At 41.1% G+C, this 27,009-nt stretch overlaps 1 protein-coding gene across 1 annotated transcript in view; it reads left to right on the top strand.

The window, feature by feature from the left end:
* Window positions 1-27,009, top strand: part of LOC310925629 (RNA-binding protein Musashi homolog 1-like) — a 37,801-nt gene that overhangs the window by 7,261 nt on the left and 3,531 nt on the right. Inside the window, exons 5-11 of the mRNA XM_083887616.1 lie at window positions 7,315-7,356; window positions 8,053-8,145; window positions 18,126-18,174; window positions 20,117-20,199; window positions 20,351-20,468; window positions 22,357-22,437; window positions 22,931-22,987. Coding sequence (XP_083743742.1) covers window positions 7,315-7,356; window positions 8,053-8,145; window positions 18,126-18,174; window positions 20,117-20,199; window positions 20,351-20,468; window positions 22,357-22,437; window positions 22,931-22,987 — 523 coding nt within the window. The remainder of the gene's footprint in view (window positions 1-7,314; window positions 7,357-8,052; window positions 8,146-18,125; window positions 18,175-20,116; window positions 20,200-20,350; window positions 20,469-22,356; window positions 22,438-22,930; window positions 22,988-27,009) is intronic.

Raw genomic sequence — 27,009 nt, 5'->3', positions numbered from 1 at the left:
GCACAGGAAGCATCCATTTACAGCGAGTTATCATACTTTTTTCTTTTTCTTTTCAAAACAAGTTCTTTTTAGACCTGTAGTGACGTATAAATAAAATTTAATGGGTTTTTTAATAATTTGGTACCTAAGAAATCTCAAATGGCACAGATGATGCCAAGCTGAGCCAAAAGAGAGAACGCCCAGACATCTCTTTACTAAAACCTCTATAATTTCACTCTGCTTCATTTCAGCAGCATCAGACTTTGCACAGCTCATGTCCACATGTTGTTTCATGACCTCCATGTGTTTTTAAGCTCATACTGCATATTTTAAAGGTGATATTTGCTCTAAAATGCCATATTTTTTTAGGCGAGAGAAAAAAATCCTTCATTTATGCTGTGTTCCATGTACATTTATTGTAGCATCTACAGTGGAACTTACACCTCTGGTGGAATCTGTAATTTTCGAGCTCCAAAAAGAGGGTCAGGGAAGCAGTGGTTAACTCATATTGATTATATTGCCATAATGGAGCAGCCTGTGGTGCTTTTTTTAATCATGCATGCCATTTTGTTGTAAAAATGTCTTGGCCAAGGTGTCCCAGGCTAGCTGTCTGTGTGATTCGAGGCATTATATAGTAATGTATTTGGCAGAGGTGTGTTGAACGTTGAACAAAAAGTAGCTTTCAAATCTAAATCACAATATGAAACAACTTCATTTGCATATTGCACAGGCTGCGACATACGTGTTATACATATCTGACTCAGGGTTTACACTAGGGCTAATTTAGTAATCGAGTAAAATCGAGATAAAATTGGAAATCAAATTGCAATCACAGTATCTGTCAGAAAAATCACAATTCGGTATCGCCCCAACATTGTTCCGCCCTAATTACGACCAACACATCAGGCATCAGTCTGATATGATCTTTTACCTCTTATAAACGACATAGCTGTTAATTACCACCCAGCTATGACCAGCAATTTCACACATTCATTTAGGTCATATTAACGTTTTTTCCCCCCCTTATATCAGATCCAGTGATATAGATACTGTGACTAATAATCATCCCAGTTTCTGTATTCTTGCTTATATAATTACATACAGTATATATGTCATGTGTGGGGGGCTCATTTTTTATACTCCACACATACATTATGTGGGTGCTGGTGAGTGTTATTATGTATATGTATGAATGCCTGTGGGGGTAGTAGCACGGCAGCCCCGGTTCCTCTACGGGCCCATCTGTTTTCTACTCTTTGTCCTGTTAATTAATGGAATCAGAGGGGCTGCCTGCTGGGATGGCCCCACTGCACCGCTACACTGGACAGGCCCACTTTCTCATGGGCTGAGTCTGTTTTACAAATGAGTGCCTTTTCTTTCCCACTGTGCTTCTATCTATCTATCTGTCTATCTATCTATCTATCTATCTATCTATCTATCTATCTATCTATCTATCTATCTATCTATCTATCTATCTATCTATCTATCTATCTATCTATCTATCTATCTATCTATCTATCTATTGATTTCATTCTTTTTTTGATTTTTGTTTTCCAGTTTGTAACACTGGACGCGCTGGGCCACGTGAGGTGACTATTGGTCGTAGATTAGACTTGAAAGTTACACGTTAAACCACTAAAAATCATACTGTAGCCTGTGTGCTGTCACTTTGCTGCTTAGTCTGAGCCGAGGTTGGACCTCATGAAGCTGGACGTTAGTCAGATCCATTTCTCGAACACTCATTCATAACTCGACCTGAGAGGAGTCGTATTGTACTTTTTGTCTTTCTTGCTTCATGTTCTTGAGTAAGTTAGTCATAGTTTTTGTCCAGTCTGCCCGGGATTGTTACATGTGGAGGTTCCTCTGTACCTGTACCGTTAAAAACCTTTGACGAGCTATTTCTGAGTGTTTCAAACAGTGATCTGACTAAGTCCTTTTTTTTTTTGCTTTGTGGCCCCGTCAGTCTTCCTCGAGGCTATTCTGTCAGTCTGATAGATGCTTTAGTTTCCATTGATTCTGCTTTCCTGAGTGTACAGCCAGATGTAGAAGTCACGTTAGATATATATTCTGTTTCTTCATCTGAAGTAGAATGATTTTTTTTAACCGCATGGCATGACCGTAGCTGTAGTAGCACTACTAGAGGTATTGCATTAGGCCTAACCTAGTCGAGATGATCCTGAGAGCTATGAAATTAAAGTGGTTCCTCAACATGTGTAGTATGAGACCATTTTTTTTTAAAGTCTGTATAATATTTCTTATTTTATGATGTAATAAAACAATTAATATTTCTACATATGAATATGTGGGCGTTTACTTAACTTGGAAAGGGAATTCTTATACTACTACAGTCTAGTTTCAATAAAACTCTGTATTATACAGTTAAAAGTAAAATCATCGAAATCACCCAGTGATCCAAATGGAAGGACGGAGCAATATTTACCTATATATATATATATATACATATATATATATACATATATGACATACATATATTTTGTTTTTCTCCCACACATTAAGTGTAAGATTTGGTATTGTATCACAGTTACATTAACTGCAATAATATGATTATTGGACCGTATTGTGCAGCTCTCTGGGTGAACCAAAAACCAAGTTCTCAAGGAAAAATATTTGTGTTTCCAAGCATAGGTGAAGAGGAAATGGATCTTTCAAGAGGCAGTTTTTCCAAAAAAAGTATAAGTCCCCCCCCATGTTAAATTGGTGAAAGGCTCTTGCATGTTTCAGTTTGTGAACACATATTTTTACTGGTGTATTTGGTGGCGGCCATTGGTACATGACTGCAGCCTTGTGTCAGATGTTTGAGTTGGTCTCCGACCGCCGTCGCCTTCAACCCACGGCCTGTGTCTTTGGCACATAATCACCTCAGGGCAGCTCCCGTACTCTCTCCGTCTTGTTAAAACAGTCAAAGGCAGGTGGAGCAACCTGAACACGAGAGGCTGTTTCCTCTTTGGCTCAGAGGAAATGGAACCATCGGGGTTGCCTCTGTTTCCCAGACGGATTTGTTAAGTGAGGATGATTGTGAGACATAGCAGTTGGAGTTAAATTAGAGCTGAGCAATAATTCCATAAAAAAAAGAATGTATTGGAGTATAATTTTATTCACTATTAATGGAAGAAAAGTCTGTTGTCATATATATAGAGGGGATCTTTTGCGCGTTTGTCGCTATTCGATAATACATCTTATCGCCGTTATCAATATCATGCTGATGACGTTGCCCCAGAGTTGTGAGATGATTCTCTGTTTAGCAAGTGTTTTGTTTCCCCCTGTTCACACAGGAGCAAAAGTTAATTATCTCACATTTTATCGTGATAATTATAGTTAGTGTCACAATGTTTTTTTTTCATATTTTTCTTATTTATTTGAACAATCAAGGTGGTAAATGAGGTTGAAATTCCTGAAAATGTTTAAAGGAGGGCAATAAGATTTTATTTTTATATTTTTTGGAATAACATCATGTTGTTTACAAATTTCTTTAGTTTTCCGGTTAGTGCATAGGCTACTTACTGTCTGGATCTATGTTAGCATTGAACCCAAACCAGGGAAAAACATTAACACCGTATAGTTAAATATTAAATGTTTATTTATCACAAGTACATTATATGATATTGCATGTGTTCCCTAATTTTTGCGCAGCCCTGTTAGATTGTACGGTGGTTTTGTCACACAACAGTAGCACGACACGATAACAAGTGAGGATGATGTGTAGCAGAGTGTTCCAGCGTGATTGTGTCATTGTGTTATGCCACAGAGGTCACTGCAGCTTCCTCATCTTCTGATGTGCTACAGCTTGGCTTTTTTTCCCCTTTCTCTATTGATAAAGGTATAATTCAAAGACAATAGCGCACTACAGAGCAGACTGAAGGAGCTGCACTTGTCATTGACAGCAGCACTGTGTCTTTTTCTCCCCGTTCTGCTTGGTTTTTTTCTGCCGAAGGGTGAAGACTAAGTACGTGACTGTGTTGATTACTGTATAGCGTGAAGCCACACGTCCATATATTACGTTACCTTTCGGCCCATTAAACACAAATCCAGTGCTGCGTTGCTGCTGTTTGTGAGTTGCTGATGGTCCCATGGCTTTGTCTTTGGCGTGTCCCTGTCACTCACGTCTTTGTTGCCGGGAACCAGCTGGAGGTGACACGACTCTTCATGTCTTTGTGTCGCACACTTCAAGGTGCAAAGTCCTTCTGCCGTCCTTCTCCAAGGACGCCGCAGCTGCGTCTTAGTTACCCTCTAGGAGCAACGGTAAATCAGCGCCACTTAAAGGTCCTCAGGCTATCTGTAGACTTTGTCATCAGAGGCAGGGATGAAAGGATCGACTGGATATGGAGTCAATGCCCTCCCTTGATTTGTCTACGTTGATCACATTGTAAGTGCTTATTTCTGGCTGTTTTCATAGGCTCCTTTTAGTTGCCAATATCAGTTCAACACCTCTTGATAGCAGTCGTGGAGACACAAGGGGTTTTTTCTTCACACATCCAATTAGTAGAACAAAGATGGAAGTCTAAGACCATAATACACTACAAGGTCCTGTGACCTAAAATCATCTCTCTTGTCGGTGTTGGTGAGAATAACACGGGATTCCACACAAATTTAAAATGCCAGGCCCGGGGCTTTGCATGTTTAGCGTTATTAAAGGCCAGCTCATTCAAAACTCATTTGGTTCTAATTTTATCTGTAACCTTGACCAGTGCTGCGACATTCAAGGAGAAATATGGATACAGACATATCTAGCTAATCCAAAAATAAATGGGAGGGGGGGGGGGTTGTCTGGATTTGTGAGATTTAAGAAAACCATGCTTATCCACCAGAATTATATTCAGAATAATAAATGTTCAGTTTTGATTCCACGCTGTCTAGTTGTGTCTCAACTCAGAGAGTGTGTGTGTGTGTGTGTGTGTGTGTGGTGCCTATGCCTGTTTGTTTGGCTGGTGCGTGTGGATTTTTTGAGGCTTGCGTAAACAAGGGGCTACTATACATCCTGGCAGATTTGCTCACTCTATTTCTGGAGCTGCAGGCCTTCAAATTCAAGTTCAGACTTAAAGGCTCAGTGTAGTAACTAATTCTGGTTTGTTAACAGTGTGATAATTCATTGACGCCCAGAGGGGGAACTCACTCTGCACTAGCACAGGATCAGCTATACTCACACACCCAGAGCAGACAGAGATTGAGTGTCCTTTTTTTTTATCATCTTGCTCCAATTTAACAGCATTTTTATTAGCATAAAATAACTTGTATGACATTCTAATGTGTGTGATATCAGAGATCCTAGTTTTAAAGAATGCATGATTAAGCAATAGTTTCCATAGTCTTTATATCTGTGATATGTGGGGATGTAAGAAGTTTCATTTACTTTCTGTTCTTAAGGGCTGCAACGAGGGATAAGTGATATGATGCTCGGTATCAGTATCAGATCCTGCTCAAAATCACTGGATCAGATATTGGACTGATACAAATTCAATCCAATACAATCCAAAAATCCTATATATCGCATGTTTCACAATAGGGCTGAACGATATATCGTTATCGTATCGATATCGAGATATGAACATTCAAGATATTAATATCGAAAAGCGACGATATAAACGATATAGATTTCCCCCCGCGCTCGCCCTGCATGTACAGCTCCGGCAGTCGAAATAAACATCTCTTTTACGATTGTCCTTGAATGCACCACTACGGCCAGCCAATCACAAACCTTATTTCATGCTTGCGGTGGATCGACAGCTGAAGCAAACCAATGACAAACATAGGAGGGCGGGAGGGAGACGGAGACTGAGACGCTCACTCACACACACACACGACATACAGTGGGAAAATCAAAAAAAAAAGAGAAAGAAAAGAGACATGAGTGCGGAAGATAATGAGGCCGGTGGCGATTTTGTGCCAAAACATAAATCATCGATCATTTCGCCACAACCACGGACCTGTGGTCAAGCCGGACAACCGAACTTTACATCAGTTTAACGATCCATTTTATTACAACAAACTCAAACTCAAGACCCGCTGTCTGCAGACGTCCTTCTACCCCGGGGAGCATACAGGTGATAATATAGCGCAGGAGACGAGAGGCGCGTTAGCTGCTAAGGGTTAGCTGCTAAGGGTTAGCTGCTAAGGGTTAGCTGCTAACGGTTAGCTGCTAACGGTTAGCTGGGTAGCAGACTGGGACTTGAAGTAGGACCAACAGGTTTGCGTGATGACTGATAACGCATCTAACATTAAATAAAGCGGAGCTGCAGTAAAAAATGTGATGATGATGAAAAATGATTTTTTTTATTTATTCTTTGGTAACTTTATGTTAATGTTGATGACTGGCAGTGAGTTCTCATCAATAAAACTGCACTTTCCATGTGGAAAGTTTCCACAGTCTTTTGTATAGTGTTTTTATTGTTCTGAAAAATGCTTGGTTTTCACCAAACATGTAGTCATATCATATCGTATCGAAATATCTGGCATGAATATCGAGATATGAAATTTTGTCCATATCGTTCAGCCCTATTTCACAATGCACATGACAGTAAAAATTCAAATCAGCAACAGCATTTATCTTTGTTACACAGTTGGAGAATTATGTCTTTGAAGTAGCTTCAGCACAGATGTGTTGTAAACAAATGTGTAGTTTTAAAGGTCTGAAAGTCCTGCATCGGACTGAAGTGCTATCATGCCATCTTTAGCTGTAACAAATGATTGTTTGATTCATCTGTCAATTAGTCGTTTGGTCCAGAACATGTTGAAAAGTGTTCATTAAGATGTCTTTTTTTGGTCCACGTACCAAACTGATTAATTACTTATCAAAAAAGTTGATGATTAATTTACATTCATAATTGCAACACTACTGTTTTTGGAGGAAGTACGTTTACGCACGTAAGTATGTGTGTACGCTACACAACATATTTTAATGCGTAGCTTGTACAAGTAATGTATATGCTGTTATTTCAATACTTTATGGTCATCTCTGTATATTATTACCCCTTAAAATGTGCAGGCCTAGTTTGTGTCAGGAGAAAGTTGGAAGGAAAAAGTTTGAAATTGTATTCATACATGGCTGAGTTCAATGGATGAAATAAACCAAATGCCAATAAACGAAACGGATTTTTAAAAAAGTGCTTTTTTCCCCCCACATATTTCTAACAAAATATTTAATGTAACGCAGTAATGCTGCAATCATCACAGCTCATCACTCACAGTAAAAATGGCAATGAAATTAATATTAGAGCCTAGTGGAATTTGTATGTACGTCATTAACACTAATGTGTTTTCACAACTTTTTTTCCCTCATGATTTCTAACCCGGTCTCTTCTTTCCATCTTTCTTTGACAGATCGACCCAAAAGTGGCGTTTCCACGCCGGGCCCAACCGAAGGTGAGTGCACCGCGGTGGGGTTAATGTGTCACGCGTCATTACTAATCAGTCAGCCTCTGGTTAGCTGGGATTAGTTGCAGACATGACCAAAAGAAGAGTGGCAATCCACCTGAACTCTGACCAAAATCTCCCCACTCCTGCACTCTGACCACCAGCAGCCAACATCTCCCACACACTCGAATAAAAGAAGTAGAGCAGCAATGATTCATCGATTATTCATCGATTACTATATTAATTGTCATTGTTGTGTTTTTTCCCCAAAGCTTTTTGAATTGGATTATTGTTTAATTTCTTTGCACCATATCACGATATTGGAAAACTAGACATTTGAGACTGAGAACCTCATCAATTCCAGGTTTGGGAAACACATATTTAGCATTTATTGGATCAAACAAATTATTTATTAATTGGGAAAATAATAAATGGACAGATTAGTTGATTATAGATCACGTATAATAAGAAATAATCCATCACAGCTCAAAAAAGGAATCCCTACAAACCTCACTTGCACACACACACACACACACACACACACACACAAACTGAACCAGTTTAAATGGCCAGAAGCGCTTGAAGAAACCCCATAGATTAGGTAAACACAAGCAAACACTAAATGTCTTTATCACAGGCATCTTCCCCTCTGGCCTAATGTGATTAGTGGTAAACGATGCCTTTTTCTTCTTCTTCTGTTTCTAGTTGGTGACCAGGACAAAGAAGATCTTTGTCGGAGGGCTGTCAGTCAATACCACCATTGAAGATGTGAAGCAATACTTTGACCAGTTTGGAAAGGTAAACCCTACACAAATCTTCTGTTCTGTTTTTCTGTCACACTGCTGGCGACCTCTTATGTTTCAAATGTGGTCTTTGAACAGATTTGTGGTGAGTTGGGTTCAGTTTGTGGTCGCGCTGCATCCGTTATAAAGTGACAGAATTGTTATTTTAAGAATTACTTTGCTAATTTGTATCTGTTTTAGATGGAAAAACTGGATCACAGCCATTTTAACCATAACTACAATAACAACCACAGAGTTTTACAACTAAAAGTACAGTAGCCCACAAGGGATTAACTTAACAGTTATCATCGTTTTGATGCTAACTGGAGGCTACATGGGTTCTCCAACACACTTGGAAGGAAAGAGATGAGGGATATTCAGCTGCAGCATTCACCTTCACCTGTACTTTTAAAACAAAAACTTAGTACTAAGGATAGGGCCAATTCCTATCTTAACCCTCAAGCTCAACCCTTAATCTTAACTGTCCCTCAAAACCAAGTGTTGAGGGTTATTTTGTCACTTAGAAATGGGACACCCCTTAAATGCAGATACGTCTTCAGACTGTAGGGGGCAGAATAACAAGAAAGCTGCGTCCAGTCTGTCAACTCCAAAAAAGAAGAAGAAGAACACATTTACGTCACGATTATTTATTACGATCCGTTTGTCAGTCAAGTTATTAGGTTGTCAGTTAGTTATAAGATGATACTCATACAAATATTCAGCTGACAGTTACCACACACCACGACTTATTGAAAAGTAAACCATAGCAAACGATCGCTTGTCCGCACCGGCCGACTATTGACAAAAGATCGTAAATTAAAAATAAATGTTACGCAACAATGACGTCAGTAATCCATAATATGGGCCTAAACTAAGATAATACAATGGTTTTCATCATTTTTATATCTCTATTAACAAAGAAAATACTTCATCTGTATCGCACTCGCTTCGCTGCTTTCGACGCCATCTTTCTCGTGTGAAAACACGCAATGCATTCTGGGTAGCCCTTGCTCCCAAGGGTGGTCTCTGAAAATCTCAATATTGAGGGCGATACAGCCCTTAAACTTGCCCCTCAACTTAATTTTTCTGAGAATGGGGACAGAACTTGCACTAGAGCGAGCGCGCATTTTTGAGATTGAGGGTTAAGATTGAGGATTAAGCAAGGAATTGGAATTCACCCATAGTCTACTGACTAATAATAATAATAATGCTCAGTGTTGTTCATAAGACAACATGTCCAAACACAATAATACATATAAGAAAGGATGTGCATCGTTAGATAAATAACAGAGATGTGTCTTCCACTGTCCTCTCTGTTCCATTCTTATTGAGCTTGTTTTGAGGATAAGAGGACAGGAGACAGTTAAGCATTTCACACTCTGTGGCTCTTTGACATATGATGCACCTGATTTGTACTTTGACTCCCTTGTTCCCCGCTCACTAGATTTTCAGTCAGTGTAGTTACAGTGTAACTGTGATTTTCTGTGTTATCTGTTCTGTGAAAAATCAGCTCATGAAGCCATTAATTATTACTATTATTATTGTGATTTTTAAGGACTAGTTATAGGTCTATTATACGTTAATATAAGTTGTTCATTTCAGTGATGTTCGCATGTTTATTAGACGCTTGAGTCGTGTACGATTGGCTCACTACTCCTGCACTAAACACGTTCCCTCCGTGGTATTGATGTCGGTGTTATCGCTGACTCTGTGTGTGTGTGGACTCATTTTAATCAAGTTTCATCAAATTAGTTGTGCTACAACATGGTCTTTCCAGCCACCCACTGGTGGCAACCACAGATGCTACCGCTGGAGAGCAAGCAACTCTTGTTTGGGAAATCACTGCTCTAATGGACCTTTGATAAATAGTCCTCATCGCTCGGCTCTCTGCCTCTGACATCTTTCATTAACGAAACCGCAGAGACTCGATTGTTCTACACCCTTTTAATTCGGTGTTGTTTTCACTCGGTGCATAACAAAAGGAGTCGGAATGTGGTGAGAAAAAGTCCAGATGTTGAAAGTGAAAGACGACTGAATAGAGAAAAACAAAGTATGTTCATCAATAGCCTGCTCTGCCATCTACAGCACGAGTTTGTTAGTTTGTCTCTTTGTGTCTTTTTTTTTTTTGCTGTGTTTTCAGTCAGATCTTAGTGTTTTTTAGCTTCCACAATTGTCCTGCTCGAGCTCCTTTTGAATGAAATTTGGTGAAAAGGCAAACCCATGCTGTGGAGACAGATGAGTGGACCCGGGCAGAGGGAAATAGCAGCGAGAGGAGGGGAAGAGAAGAGGAAGGTGGCGGGGGACTGAAAGAGAAGAAGCAACCCCCCATGGAGACAGAGGGAGGGGAACTCTGAAAAGGGGTTGAAGGGCAGAGAAAAGGAGGAATGTTGAGATAGTGAGGAAGAAAAGTGGCCGTGAAGGGGAAACACACCAATCTGATGAGGGTGCGAGTGTATGGAAGTCACCGTCATGTATGAAACGGGTTACTTTTTAGCCAACTATACTTAAGGGGGGGTGGAATAAGTTTCAGACTCTTCACAATCAACTGATCAAATGCAACAGCTGCTCCTGTAACAGCTTGCCCCCACAACTTTATCCAAAATCACTACCTCCTACAGCAACCCCACACCCCCCCACCACCCCATACAGACACAAACCCGACGCCTTTCCCTCTCAGCTCGTTGCCGTGGTGACCTGCTTTTGCCCATTGTCCCGCTGTAACCCAGTGGTGTTTTTTTTCCCCCCCTTTTTCCTTTTAAAAAATGCGTGAGAAGTGTGTATTTGCATGAATGGAAAGAAGGGGCCTGTGTGCGTGAAACAGTGCGACAGTGGCCCGCACACATTTGTCCAGATACAGACAGACAGTCCGGCTCACAGCCAGTGGTTCACTTGTCGCAAACGTTAAGTGTGCGGTTTTTTCGCTGCTGTTGGCGAGCAGGAGTGTTTGAAAAACGAGCATTGCTTCAGGATGTGGGCCTAATGGTTTGGAAGAAATTAGCTGCTCGGAGCTCCTGCTGCCTCGTGTCTGGCTCTGTTTGTCTCTCAGCTGGGCCCTGCCTCGTGTTTGGGGTGTTGCCATATTTCAGGTTCGAGTTCAAATACGTTAAATACTGTATGAAAAAACTGTGAACATTTTACCCGGTGTTACACTTTGTTTCTATACGTACTCACATGCACATGGATAATTGTCTCACCGCCGTTTCTTTGAAACGATTGAATCTCTTTGGTTGAGTCACAGCTGCAGAGAAATATCACGTGATGAGGCAACAATATGATAAAATAAGAGTGAGAGTTAGCTTACATAAACGCAGTTGCTCACCTGTTTTGCTGTTGTAGAGGTGTTTTTCGAGGCGAGTGGCACAAACAGGCCAATACGCAGACTCAAAATTATGGAAGCAACATTTTGCCCATATGCGATATGCTGATATATTGGTAGTGCTTGGGTCCATAACTGGTAGTGATTGTATATAACGCTCCACGCTCCTCATCCCATGTGCAATATACTGTCTTTTTACAAAAGTGCAATATAGACATATAATATCCGATGCTCATTCTCTGTCTATAATGTAAATATCGAACCCATACTGTATATTCTGGTCTAGTCTGTTTTAACACGTAAAAACAACACGTTACACGGTAGTAAGTCTAATTCATGACTTGTGCAAATGTGGTTTCTTTTACAGGTTTACGTTTATGTTTTGTTGTAGGTTGAGCACCTAATAGCGACATTGCTAACTAGCTAGCCAACTACGTTGTCTCGTGTAAACAGACGGACAGAGATTACCGACACACATGATGTTACTTTTATAATGTCTTGTTTAAAGGGACACTGTGTAGTATTTATGGGTTTATATAACCCAAAATCCACTTTTGTATACATATTATGTGCTCCTGCATTGTCTAGTCGCTGTATAATATTCTTTGTTTCATTTTCGTAGTGTTTCAAAAAGTCATTTAAAATAACATGGTCGCGGGCCGCGGTTGCATAGCCACTGTTAGCAGCGAGACGCCATGTTTCTACCGGAGCCTGTAAGGACAAACGCGAGAGAACAAATCAAGCGTCTCTTTACTTGTAGCTGAAGTCCCGCCTCCTCTCTCTCCGCTTCGTCTGCTACGGCCGCGGTAGCTCCGCCCTCTCCCTCGCCTCACGAACCTCATCTGCTGACACGGAGAAAGACGACGAGGACGACATTTGACCAGCTGAGGATACCGTAGCGCTCAGGGAAGGGAGGGGGTGAGCAGAGCAGCAGGTCTTTGTTGTAAATTTCAGCCTCTCCTCTAGATGGCACTATAAACTACTTACTTCCCCTTTAAGTGAGTTTATTCTCAGCAGTAGTTAAACGTTGCTCTCAGGCTGAAAAAAACCACTTACCGTTGGCGTGTGCTGAGTTATTGGAGTTGCTGTGTACGCCGTGAGCGGACATCGACTCCCCGGTAAGACCTGCTCGTTACGGGCGGCTCCGTCCAGCTCTCTGTATTTCGTCGTCTCCGACTAAACACAGGACAGTCTGGACCTCGTCGTTGGACCATGGAGTGTTCTTATGCAGAGTCGCCATGTCGAAGTATTTGCGCGCTACTATATTTTGAAAAAATTTGGATTTGATTCCTGACGACACTTCTGGCCAATCAGTGCATAGTACCTGCGCCGCTGACTGGGAACCTCGCCAGGGCAGGTACTAAAAATAGTGCCTGGTTCCAGGTTCCATCCTAGTGGAAACACTCGCTAAACCGCGTCGTGTAGAATCAGAATCAGAATCAGAATCAGAATACTTTATTAATCCCTGTGGGGAAATTGTTTAAGCGCAGTGCCGTTGAGAGTCGGGCCGGTGGAAATGCGCCATAAGTGTTTTTCCCTGCGCCCAACTGCAGAGGTCATTGAGGGGAAATCTACATAATGTTTTTTTATCACATGACAGATGTAGGTAGCGCATTTTGTGATTTGCGGCCATGGATCATGGTTTATTTCAAGGCGGATGATGTGACTTGTGCCATCTTTCTCGAGCACGTTCAGTAAAAGCGACTGCAGCTTTGAGTACACACAGCCCCGCGAAGACAACGTTCTCCCCACAGGATGAGGAGGATATTTAGACTGTTTGCGCACGTGAGACCAAAGCTCTATTATGGCCAGTGCTGATCCCACTGTGCATTCCTGCTCAGCAGGAGGTATTTCTTGTTTATTATCCGAGCCCAGTTACAAGGGGCAAGTTTGGACGGAGTAGGACTCAATGCCCTGTTTATTTTCATATTCTGGCACCGCCTCGCAAAAGGAAAACACAGAATGCACTATGCATTTTTCTAGCAACTCTTTGATACGTGCTGAAGTTTATTTTGTTTTGAAGTGTACTTCTGAAGACACGGTTGCGTAAACTTAATTAGACAGAAACGGTGTCTCACTGGACAGTGCATTTTCCCGAAATGAACAAATCTGAGCTGATTTTGTTCGTCTCTGGACGAATAGGATCACAGGAGCCATGTTTGTATGAGAACTGAGTCTGAATCCTGAAGTGAAGGTCTTGTGATCGGTGATCCCCCTCAACCTGGTGAAGAGCTAAGACAACACTGCCCCTCTCCCTCACGTTATTGAATGTATACGCTCTGTCTATCCAAGAAATGCGTTTTTAACTGGAAATCATGATTTTTGTAATTAAAGTTTTAGCATTTCAGGCATTTCAGTCACACGGACAGTGATGTTAAATCCAAAACACATCCTTGTTTTTGTTATTTATCCTCCGTCTGTCCTAAACTGGAATTAACTTTAAGTGGAAATTGTTGCAGCACTAACGTGAAGGAAGAAGTGGATAAAATGAAACGTGCAGCATGTGGACGGGGCAGACGGGAAAAGTAAGGACTCCACTCACCCATGTGAGCTGGCGATTTGGAGGCTTGACTGAACACTTTGTCTGCTGGCCTGTTTAGAGAGAAAGAGAGACAGAGTGAGGAAGAGAGAGAGGGAGAGGGAGATGTAAGGAGACAGCAGGGGGAAAACATGTGAACGCCACTTTTCATAATGTTGGGATAAAGTGATAAACACGTGGTTGTATGGTTGTTAGCTAAAACCCGGATATTTTTAAATGCTGCAGCGTTCGGGATATGACCTTAACTTTTCCTCACTCTCTGCCTGCATGCTGAGCGGTTAGGGACTGAGCCGCTGCTAAGCCAATCTCAGACCCCCGCAGCTATCCAATCAGATTGTCTTACAGCACCCTGGGCAGTGGACACTGGAGATTGTCCTCTTATTGGCTCTGGCAAGGGCAAGGGACTGGTGTGCGACCACAGCATAAGCTCCAACACGTTTGCAAGTCGGGACACGCTTGTATTCTCATGGAAGACAATTAGGTTAGCCATATTAGCATGATGGTTAATTATTTTATAATACACACACACACATATACATATATATATATATATATATATATATATATATATATATATGTAGGCACAGCAGCGCCATTTAAAACTCCAGTGACTACTTTGTGCTAGCCAAACTCCCAGAATAGATGCCGCTAGTGCTAACAAGCAAGCTAGCTGTGCGTGTAACTCTAGTCTCATGATAACACGTTGGCTCACAGCTGTCTACTTACTGTCCTGTTCCCCGACTCTCTGCTGTGTCATTGAGTTTGGACGAGCGGAAGTCGGACGGTCGGAAGGCAGAGGAGAGAGAGGAGGGGGAGGAGAGAGGGAGGAGAGAGAGGAGAGGGAGGAGAGAGGGGGGAGAGGGAGGAGAGAGGGAGGAGAGGGAGGAGAAGGGGGGAGAGAGAGGAGAGACGAGAGGGAGGAGAGAGGGAGGAGAAGGGGGGAGGGAGAGAGAGGAGAGGGAGGAGAGGGATGAGAGAGAGGAGAGGGAGGAGATAGAGGAGAGAGGGAGGAGATAGAGGAGAGGGGAGAGAGGGAGGAGAGGAGAGGGAGGAGATAGAGGAGAGGGGAGAGAGGGAGGAGAGGGAGGAGATAGAGGAGAGAGGGAGGAGATAGAGGAGAGAGGGAGGAGAGAGAGGAGAGGGAGGAGATAGAGGAGAGGGAGGAGATAGAGGAGAGAGGGAGGAGAGGGAGGAGAGGGAAGAGAGAGGGAGGAGATAGAGGAGAGGGAGGAGATAGAGGAGAGAGGGAGGAGAGAGGGAGGAGAGAGAGGAGATAGAGGAGAGAAGAGAGGGAGGAGAGAGAGAACATAGAGGAGAGGGAGGAGATAGAGGACAGAAGAGAGAGAGGAGATAAAGGAGAGAGAGGAGAGGGAGGAGAGAGGGGGAGAGAGAGGGAGGAGAGAGGGGGGAGAGAGAGGGAGGAGAGAGGAGAGAGAGGGAGGAGAGAGGGAGTAGAGGGAGGGGAGGGAGGAGAGAGAGGAGAGAGAGGAGAGGGAGGAGAGGGAGGAGAGAGGGGAGATAGAGGAGATAGAGGAGAGGGAGGAGAGAGAGGGGAGGGAGGAGAGAGGGGAGATAGAGGAGATAGAGGAGAGGGAGGAGAGAGAGGAGAGGGAGGGGGTTTAAAACTGAATGAAGGACAGAGAGAGGAGGGGGAGCTGTGTGTGTGTGTGTGTGTGTGTGTGTGTGTGTGTGTGTGTGTGTGTGTGTGTGTGTGTGTGTGTGTGTGTTTGTGTGTGTGTTTGTGTGTGTCTAAGCTGTACATTGTTGAGGAGTTAAAAAGGTCAGTGATGCTGAGCTGGAGCAACTTTGATCTTCTCTCCATGTTCATCATTTGGCAAAGAAAAATAAATGAACTTTTTACTTGCACAGGTGTGTACACACACACAATCAGACTTGTGTGTGTGTGTGTGTCTGTAGTAGGATGTGAGGACAATGTTTGGTTGAATAATGTCCTTGTGAGGACATGTTAACATTGTGGCAACATTTTAGAACGATCTGTATTTATTATTTAATTCAGTCGGGACGTTGCACATCAACACGTTAATATGCCAGATTACAGCCATGAACTCATTTACAACATAGTCCCCTGTCAGGCTGATGGATTAAGACAAAATACTCAAGTACATTCAGTAAAAATTGACACAAAAAAAGAGCAAAGGTTATAGTTAAAATATTGTTGTGTTCTGATTAACAAAGACAGGCTGCTAACAAAATAAATTGTGGTAATGCAGCAAGGCAGGAAGTAAGGACTATACATTTAAATGTGATTAAGGGTAACAATGTAAAGTGACTGGTGCTGGTTATTGATGGTTAATGGTTAGGGTTAGGATGAAGTGAAAATGTAAGGGTTGTGGTTAGGCAACAGTCTTGAGCTGTTTAAAGTTAGGGTGAGTGGTTGGGAAAGGCATAAAGCCTCGAAGTTGTGTCCTCGCAACTATAGAGAGACGAAGGTGTGTTAGTGCTGCATGATGTAATGAAAACATGGGATTATGTTGAATACTGTGATAATTAAGACACTTGTGTTTGTGCGATATCAAGCAGCTATAATCTAGGGTTGAACAAACTAGCACGATGAGCTATTTTGCATTTTAAATTATTGCATGTATTGATATTGCAAAAATAATAACTTTTGATATAATGAGTATTTTTTCGAAAATGACCCTTTCTTTCTTACTTGATCTACCCTTACATCAGTTAACATATGTACTGTATTTGGTATCAATTGTTAGTTTTTTTAGTCCGGCTGTAAAACTTTTAGACCTTTTATAATATGAAGCAACACGTTTGTGACATAATTCTCCTGCACAACAAATATTCTTCTTGCATAAAAAATAAATAACCAGCCCACAACATGAAAGCTTAAATGCTGTGACCAATTTTCATTTACATTTTTACCGTCTGTGCATAGTGAAGCATGCAATATATATATAGGATCTTTGGATTGTGTCTAATCCAGTGATTTTGACCAGTGTTGGACTGATCCTGAGTGTTGTATTGACTCATCTCTATTCAAAACGGTAGTTGAAATTCTCACGGGCGACATTAAGACCAATATCCACTTGGTTCATCCAGAGGCCTCGGCTACTCGGGTTACGCTGGTTTGAATTTCAGTACTTGCTGCCCTAATCAAAATAGCAATGTGGTCATAAACTTCACGTGTCCCCGTTTGACATAGGAAGGAAGATTTTTTAATGAATGAGGCCTGAAACAGAAAAGAGAAACTAAAAAAGTTGTTTTTGACAGGCCTCCCAGTGCCTTGGCTTCACTGTCTCACCACCTCATGCCATCAGGGCTGCAGAGCAGAAGCTGCTAACTTTCCTGCCAGTGAAGGACATGCGAGGGAGGGAGGAAACGGGGTGAAGAGGGGGAGGATGAGGAGGAGGAGGATGAGGAGGAGGAGGAATATGAATAGGACAGCAAGTGGAGTGAGTGCAGAAAGGAAAGTGGAGGGAGAATAAAAGGAGAGTGTGTTGACAAAGACCCTGGTTCACTTTGTTATCTCCTCTCTTATCCAAAATGTTCACAGAGGGATTTTCTCCGCTATATTTTCATATAAAACTTTACCTATTTTTTTAATCACTGCATTATTCATCAACATGTCCTCCTCGTTTTCTCTTTTTCTGTCCGTCACATGCGTTCACTTCTTTTCCCTCTTTTCACTCCATTCTATTCAGCGAAACTAAGTTTGGATTGGAAGGGGGGCACGTTCTAATTGAAATTCTTTACATGGTCTCCATGGGAATAGTAAACTCTGCAGAGGGGGTAAAAAAAAAAGAGCAGAGAGGGGGTGAACGAAAAGAGAGTGGGAAAAAAGAAGTAGCAAAGAATGTCCGTCCAGCTCCTCGTGAACATTCACTTCTTTTTCATGATGATAGATAGTATATTTTATCTTTGTAGCTCCCCTGTATTTTCTCATTTTCCTTTCTCTTTCTCTTTTGTCACCTGTCACCCCTCCCTCTCTGTCCCCCATCTGCTTTCCCCTCTTACTCTAATGCTAAAAAGGGGACAATGGCACCCCATGCTGTGTAATGGTTAGTGTGTGTGTGTGTGTGTGTGTGTGTGTGTGTGTGTGTGTGTGTGTGTGTTAATGCTGCGACTATTGCTCATGTCTTTTTTTTTTTTTTTTGCTTTGTTCTTGCAGGTTGACGATGCCATGCTCATGTTCGACAAAACAACCAACAGACACAGAGGTACGTATGGGGAGTCTTAGGGCCAATTCCAATTCCTATCTTAACCCTCAAGGCCACATTATACTTCTCCGACTGCGTATGCGTTATCCGTCTGCGTCACCACGGAGACGCCTCGAGCATTTATACTTCTGCGTCGTGGTGACGGACACTCGCTGCAATTTCCCGCCCGATCAGTAGGGGTCGCTGCGCAAGGTTGTTGTGCTTCTGGCTACAGTGAGCAATGGCGTCCGAGAAAGAAAGAGAGAGAAAGACTGTTGTTGTTGAAAAAGTGGCCGTTTCTCACTTTTCTGTGTCACGGAACGCAGTTTTAAGATAATTTGAGGCGAGAAATTGGCCATTTAGAGTCTAAACATGTGCTGTGTGTGTTAAGATATGACGTATTTATAGTTCGGCAGCGGCGTTATCGGCGGTGATCAGCTCCGCCTCTGTCAGGACGCCCGGAGCGCACTGTGAGCCGGCACAGAGCAGCTTAGCTCGGCCTGTCCTGAGGACCAATCGCAGCTCTTGCCGTCTCCGTAGTCCCTTGACGGAGTGACGGACACTTAAAAAATATTCCGTGCACCCGGAGACGACGCAGAGGCTCTTCGACAGGTTCTGCGTCGACGTAGAGGACTCTGCGTAGCTACGCAGAGCACTTTACGCAGGAGTATAAATTGGGCTTCAAGCTCAACCCTTAATCTTAACTGGTCCTCAAAACCAAGTGTTGAGGGTTATTTTGTCACTTAGAAATGGGACACCCCTTAAATGCAGATACGTCTTCAGACTGTAGGGGGCAGAATAACGCGAAAGCTGCGTCCAGTCTGTCAACTCCAAAAAAGAAGAAGCAGAAGAAGAACGTGTTTACGTCAGGATTATTTATTTATTATTTTATTTCAGTCAAGTTATTAGGTTGTCAGTTAGTTATAAGATGATACTCATACAAATATTCAGCTGACAGTAACCACATACCACGACTTATTGAAAAGTAAACCACACCGGCCGACTATTGACAAAAGATCGTAAAATAAAAATAAATGTTACACAACAATGACGTCAGTAATCCATAATATGGGCCTAAACTAAGATAATACAATGGTTTTCATCATTTTTATATCTCTATTAACAAAGAAAATACTTCATTTGTATCGCACTCGCTTCACTGCTTTCGACGCCATCTTTCTTATGTGAAAACACGCAATGCATTCTGGGTAGCCCTTGCTCCCAAGGGTGGTGTCGGAAAATCTCAATATTGAGGGCGATACAGACCTTAAACTTAGCCCTCAACTTAATTTTTCAGAGAAGCACTTGCACTAGAGGGAGCGCACATTTTTGAGATTGAGGGTTAAGATTGAGGATTAAGCAAGGAATTGGAATTCACCCTATATTAGTATTTGTGTTGCAGCGACACTCACAGGTCTGGCGTACTGTATATTCTGCAGTGTTTCCAGTTGTTTTGGGAGCTTTGTGTGGATAAAACATTTCTGGAAAATGTTTTATTAATGTCAAATTAATTAAAAGATCTTAATGGAAAATGTCTAATTCCGTGTGGATAATTAAGGCCCGAGTCCACATCCACATTTCTTCTCTTCCATTTGAAAAGTTTTCTGATGCAAGTTTCAGTAACTCAGTAACAGAAGCAATCTGCGTCCACACTGACACAAAAACATGTATATCAAGTGACCGTGCAGGTCAACAGGAAGCGGATATTGTTTGCTAAGTTTCAGAAAGCACTATAGGGAAAAGGAAGAACACGGATTTATGTTATAAGACAGAGAAGATGATGAACGTGAAATTGAAAAATAGTTGAATGTGGATGGAGCCTGAGGTGATCGGCTGCTTGTGTTTAGACTAAATGAAGGCTGAAGCATCATGGATCAGGGCATTTTTCACATGCACTTATTTCACCCTTGTTTTAATCGAGTGTTGTAATAAGAGTTTATATTTGTGTGTGTGTGTCCTCCAGGTTTCGGCTTTGTTACTTTTGAAAACGAGGACGTGGTGGAGAAAGTGTGCGAGATCCACTTCCACGAGATCAACAGCAAAATGGTAAACATGTTTTCATCAGCTTTCAGTTAGAAAGTGATTAAATCTCTTCTACACTTCAGGTTCATGTCGTGCTATATTTTTGTTATTTAATGTAGATATAAATAATTGTATGTTATTACTTTATATAACATTTATATAACATTTGTTTCAGGTGGAATGTAAGAAAGCGCAGCCCAAAGAGGTGATGACGCCGACGGGCTCGGCCAGAGGGCGATCCAGAGTGATGCCTTATGGGATGGATGCCTTCATGCTGGGCATTGGAATGCTGGGTAAGATCTGAGTTAAACTATATAAACTTAACAATATAATTATTTGAAATAATTCAAATAATTAAATCTTCTGGCCATTTGAAACGGAGACAGTATAATAACATCGTTCAAATCACTTCAGTGCTCCATGTCTTTGTGCAATGAGAAACCTAAACACAGTCACCTCGTTAAAAATATCCTCTACATCTCACTCCATGTGTTATTTCTTATACAGAATCCAGTTGACCTCATTTTGAAAAAGCCTTGATTTGGTTTGAATTATTTTCTGAGCTGACGAACACAACCGCAGTGTGTGTGAAATTTAGAGGTCACAGTCTGAAGGACGATTCAGCTCTGCTCAATGGAGCAAAATCACTTGGAAAAGAGGAATTAAGAAGAAAAAAAAAAACTGTGCTCCACTCACATCGTTTGTTACCGTTTGGCTCCCTCTGCTGGGCATTTTGGAACACTGCACTGCACTGCACTGTTGTCGCCCGTAGTTTCCTCGTTAACGCCGGGTGATTCATTGATAATATTATGTGTATTAGGGTTAGGGTGAACACTCCTGCAACAGCCTGTAAAAACAGATATTTATCACGATATGACGAGATCTAAAATCCATATCTTGTCTCATGTCGCGATATAGATGTGATACAGATATATTGCCCAGCCCTATCTGTCATGCATATTCTAGCTGGAAAAAAATGACAATAAACACGTGAGAATTTTATTACAGGTGCTGGAGGAGAAGTACTAGCTCTAGTCATTTTAGGAACCTAAGAGTTTTGTTACGAAGTGAATCCAGAGAGTCTCGTTTAGCTTGATGCTTTGACTTACTTTCTCAACTCGTGATCTTGTAATCAGGACATGCACATTGTTTACAGACCACCATAAACTTGCATTTAACAGGTCTCGAATATAATGGTTGATTATTTGAATCTCCTTGTCAAACAAATGACCCCCAATTGACCTCAGTTAACATTTACATTCATGGTCTAGAGCAGGGGTCTGCAACCTGCGGCTCTAGAGCCACATGTGGCTCTTCAGCCACTCTGCAGTGGCTCCTTGTAGCTTTAGAGATCAAGGCGACAAATAAAAGTGTTTTAATATCTTGTGCAACATCCAATGTCGACGTAAAATGGCAATATTCAGTACATGTTTGGATGTGTCCTGTCCATCTTTGGATCCACATAACGTTTTTCTTGAGCAGAACAACATACAATCCAAATATTTGCTTCATTTATTTCAAAGTGGGTTCATTTTAATTTCTTTAATTTGCCACAAACAATGAAACAATGGAAGAACCAGGTCTACGGGGTCTAGAGGTTGGGTATAAACTGAACATGTTGTAGTTCCTTTAATTTCATAAATGAAAGAGACTATTACTATTGTATCTAAGGTTTGTCTGTATAAAAACCTTTATATGTGTTATTATCTTCATCTTGTGGGTTTTTTTGCGGCTCCAAATGAATTTTTGGGTGGAGAGACGACTGATTTGTTTATTTAAGTGCCATGCCCTCAACGAGACACTACCAAGAAAATATACAAAAATATCTGACAATATGCAAATTCACTATTTCACAATAGTTCTCCATGCAGAAACAGCAACACGAAAAGGGATTAGATACAATATCCTTTTCTTTAAGTCGTTGTATATATTGTTATAATTTAAATATTAAAATTACATATTTTAGTATATTTAAATATTAAAAAGTGCTTTTCTTTAATCACCAATCAGAGTATATACTGTAAGTATAAAAGCTCCCAGTTAGCACTGAGAAACAAACTATAATTACATATTATATTGAAGGTTGCATCTCTTCACTCATTTTTATGTTTTCCAGCAGATCAGTCTCCTCAAAACTTCCCTTTGTGTGATTAATTAATGTTTTTATGTCTTTTTTTAAAGGCTACCCAGGTTTTCAGACTACTACCTACACCAGCCGCAGTTACTCTGGGATTGCGCCTGGATACACTTATCAATTCCCAGGTAGGTCTGTGATTATCTCACACTTCATTCTTTATGCAGTCTGTGCATCGTCTGCTGACAGAGAAGAAGTCAGGCTGAAGGATGCACTCTGTTGTGTCATGTAGTTGATTCAGCTGTGAGGAAATTAAATGTTTACAGTACAACTACAAGCTCTCCTGTGGATGGACTCGTGCACACGCACATCACATTTATCGCCGCTGTCACATCAGCACAGACTCTGGCTGCTTGTGTCACGTTTTTCAAACTCTCCTCGTCCTCTGAAATGTTTGTCCTTTGACCACTTCCCGCTTTTATTCTTCTGTGTTTATTTATCCACTGATGTAAGACCCTTTCATTTTGCTCCCTCCCACCTTCCTGTCCCCTGGTTTTTTTTACTTTTTGTGCCTGTGTTTCCACATTAAAAATCTAATTCCGTGGCTACATGTCTCTGACTGCTGGTGGACAGTGACTGTATTGACCAACCTCTCTCTCACTCTCTGACCTTTGTCTCCAGAATTCCATTTAGAGAGGACCCCCCTCCTGGCATCAACCCACCCCCCTGAGCTGGCAGGTTAGTGGCTCCTTACTCCTGCACTAAAGTCAAATTCACACTACATTATGTTCGTACAGTCCTACTGTGGAAAACGTCAATTTAAACACAGGTTTGAACATGCTTTTGACCAGCGGGAACATTTTTTCAGCATTTAGGCTGAATCCCAATTCCACCCCTTAGCCCTCCCCCTTCCCCCTACCCCTTGTTTTTGCGCATTCATGTGAGGGGTAGGGCCGACTCATTTCTCATAAGGGTTAAGGGGTAGGGCCGAGCCGTAGGGTTACGTACCCCTCGAAACGAAGCTTCCTCAGGACCACACTTGAAACAAAGGGCTTTGAGGAATTTCGCAGCTTCCGCCGCGTCACCTGTCAGCGAAGTTTGAAAGCTGGCCGTTAAAGACTCGCCCAAATGTATTTTCCGTATTTTAATCACGACAGTCATGTGTAATGATTGTATTGTGGTCTTCTTCAATTGTCAACGGTGTTTCTGAATCACTAGTCAAGTTTGTTTTGAAATTACTAGCTAGTCGTAGCCGATGCTATCCCGGCGTTCCTTTCGTAAGTGGTTAGCTAGCTGCTATCGCTATTTTTTTTAACATTAACAAATTGTGCCGGAGTGCACAGTTACGTCTTCAGGACAGAAATGGAGATTCTGTCCCCGGTCTACTCCGCTCTGTCTGCGAGCAGCTTTCTCCCTCTGCACTGTGTGTGTGTGTGTGTGTGTGTTCTTGTACTTGCGGCATACTGAGGACCAGTGAGGGTTTGTAACCAACAAAGTGAGGTCATTTTGACCGGTCCTCACTTTGTTTTCATTGAAATCACTTCCTTAGGTTGCTATAACATGCTATACTCAATTAAAAAAAAAAAAAAAATCAAATATTGGACGATCATATAGTATGAGGTTGTTGTCAAATTTTTTTGATTTTTTCTTTTTTTTTTCAAATTTTGGGCCAATTTTTTGTCAAATTTTGGACAAAATTTTTTTTTGTCAAATTTTGGACCACTTTTTTTTGTCAAATTTTGGACCAAATTTTTTTTGACAAATTTTGGACCAAATTTGTTTTGTCAAACTTTGGACCAAATTTGTTTTGTCAAATTTTGGACCAAAATTTTTTTGTCAAATATTTTTTCAAATTTTGGACAATCGTATAGTATGACGTTTTTGTCAAAATCTTTGACCACATTTTTTTTCTCCAATTTTTGGACATTGTATAGTTTGACGTTTTTTGTCAAAAAAAATTTGTCAATTTTTTTTTCAAATTTTGGACGATCGTGTATAGTATAACGTTTTTTATCAAATTTTGGACCACATTTTTTTTTTCAAATTTTTTTTTCAATTTTGGACGATCGTATAGTATGACGTTTTTGTCAAATTTTGGACCAAACATTTTTTGTCAAATTTTGGACCAAACATTTTTTGTCAAATTTTGGACCAAATTTTTTTTGTCAAATTTTGGACCAAATTTTTTTTGTCAAATTTTGGACCAAATTTTTTTTGTCAAATTTCGGACCAAAATTTTTTTGTCAAAGATTTTTTCACATTTTGGACGATCGTATAGTATGACGTTTTTGTCAAAATTTTTTACCACATTTTTTTTTTCAATTTTTGGACGATTGTATGGTTTGAAGGTTTTGTAAAAAAAAAATTGTCAATTGTTTTTTTAAAATTTTGGACGATCGTGTATAGTATGACGTTTTTTATCAAATTTTGGGCCACATTTTTTTCTTCACATTTTTTTTTCAATTTTGGACGATTGTATAGTATGACGTTTTTGTCAAATTTTGGACCAAATATTTTTTGTCAAATTTTGGACCAAATTTTTTTTGTCAAATTTTGGACCAACGTTTTTTTGTCAAAGATTTTTTTAAATTTTGGTCGACATAGTATAGTATGACGACAAATTTTGGACCAGAAATAACACACAAAAAAAAAAGTTTTACAGCTCTTTTTGCTCTGGGGCTCCACCTGCAGACATTTTATGGTACTGCAACCAGTAGTTCTTTGTAGATGTCATTCATGAAGTAGATATTTGTAATTGTGTTGATTTATAAAGTGGAAATGCTGGTCCTCACTTTGTCAGCACGTTTACCTGGTCCTCAGTATGCAGCAAGTACAAGAATGTGTGTGTGTGGCTATGGTAATGCAGCGGGTCTGCAGTCGCTGTAACTGTGTGTGTGAACACTCCTCACGTCAGCGTCGCCGCCGATGTTGTTGGTTAGCAGCTGACAGTCGTAAAAGCCCAGGCAACAGACATAACTTGTGAGGACCGCATTTTTGGATTGTTACATCAACAAGCATCGCATCGGCTTGTTGATGTAGCAGTCCGCGAGCGTCAAGTCCGGACGACGTGATGACGTAATGGAGGTGTGTCTAATTTCTTAAGGGAACGTTCGTACCCCTCGCTCCCTCAGCTCTGTTTTGAGGGCCAAGGGGAACTCTGACAAAGGGGTAGGGGGAAGGGGGAGGGCTAAGGGGTGGAATTGGGATTCAGCCTTACTCTGTAAAAGGCTCTCTCCAATGCACACAGTTTGTCAGTGGTGAACGCAAGTGAAGATGCAAATATTTTTTCTTCGTCTGCCTCATTTCAGGCAGCGATGCAAATCCCTGCGTCATTTCCTGAGCAACGCTGTAACACGCATTCATTTTTCTGCCATAAGCACACATGTCATTAATCAATTTTTAATGGTCATCGTCGTGCAGTGTTGACAGAGGGATGTGGAAAAAAACACCAGGGGGCAGAACAACCACTGGCAATGAGATAATCATGGGTTTCCAGGATTAGAATGAGAATATTCCAGGGACAGTTCAGGTTGAATGGTGAGAGTCAGTGTTGAGGTGGTTTGGTCACATGCAGAGAAGGGATAGTGATTATATTGGACAAAGGATGTTGAAGATGGAGCTGCCGGGCAGGAGGTAAAGAGGAAGACTATAGAGGGGTTTCATGGATGTTGTGAAGGAGGACAATGAGGACAGCTGGTGCAACAGAAGAGGACACAAGTGATCGGATAAGATGCAGGCAGATGATCTGCTATGGTGACCCTTAAAAGAGAGAAGCTGAAAGAAGAAGATTTAGATCAGGACAAGGTGACAGCAGCTGTCAGAAGGGAGGAGAAAAAAGAGAAATAATAAGAATATTCACAGTAAATATTCCAGTCGACTTGTAGACACAAAACCAAACTAAATTAAGCCTGATGTGTCTTTAATGATGAGATATTTTAGTCAAATACAATATTGTGTAGTGTGTGACCTCCTCTTTAAGAGACGAGGAAGCAGAAAGTCAAATTATGTGCAGTGCATTTAACATTAACTGCTGTTGAATAAATTAAACCTTGATGACTAAGAATCATCATATATGCACTGTAGAGCTAAAGCTAGACTGGACGAGCATTATTTTGGCTACACAGGTTCATCAGCTTGATGTTTTTTCTTTATTAAATGTCTTCAGACAAGACATTTGAGAATATATTTCCAGGTTTGAAAAGGTTTTTCATTATCCTGTTTGTTCCTGTTAAAGGTCACATAGAGTGGTCCTGTTGCACATATATGTTAGTTATGGAGGTCTACTTACATACATCAACTTGTTTTTATGGTCAAAAACCTCCTAGTTGTTGTAAATGAGCCGATAGAAATCTCTTCTTACTGACGCTCTCCTCAGCTGCGGTGTTTCAGACTTCAGACTGTGTTGTGATTGGCCAGCCAGCGTATAGAATTCCCAACTGTCTTGTGATTGGCAGCTCCCCCCTCTGGAACGGTGGATGCACTGCTACTCCAGGGTTTCCCCCAGAAAAGCTTCTAAACCCGGTGGTAGGACCTCTCGGGCAGCCCACGGCGTTTTTGTAAAAAATAATTAAAAGTTCACAGGAAATTTTAAATCATGACTACTATGTGTAGACATCATTGTAAGACATTTATTAACAATACTTAAACGCCAACAATAGAGTCTTACAAACAGACACTCTAAATTTTTTCACTTAAATACAAATTAAGTAATTGGTCAGTGAATCTTAAAACAAGCCATGCAATGGTCACATTTAAAAAGT

Source organism: Microchirus variegatus, assembly GCF_963457635.1.
Source record: "Microchirus variegatus genome assembly, chromosome: 4".
NCBI lineage: Eukaryota > Metazoa > Chordata > Actinopteri > Pleuronectiformes > Soleidae > Microchirus > Microchirus variegatus.
This window is presented reverse-complemented; position numbering and strand designations above follow the sequence as displayed.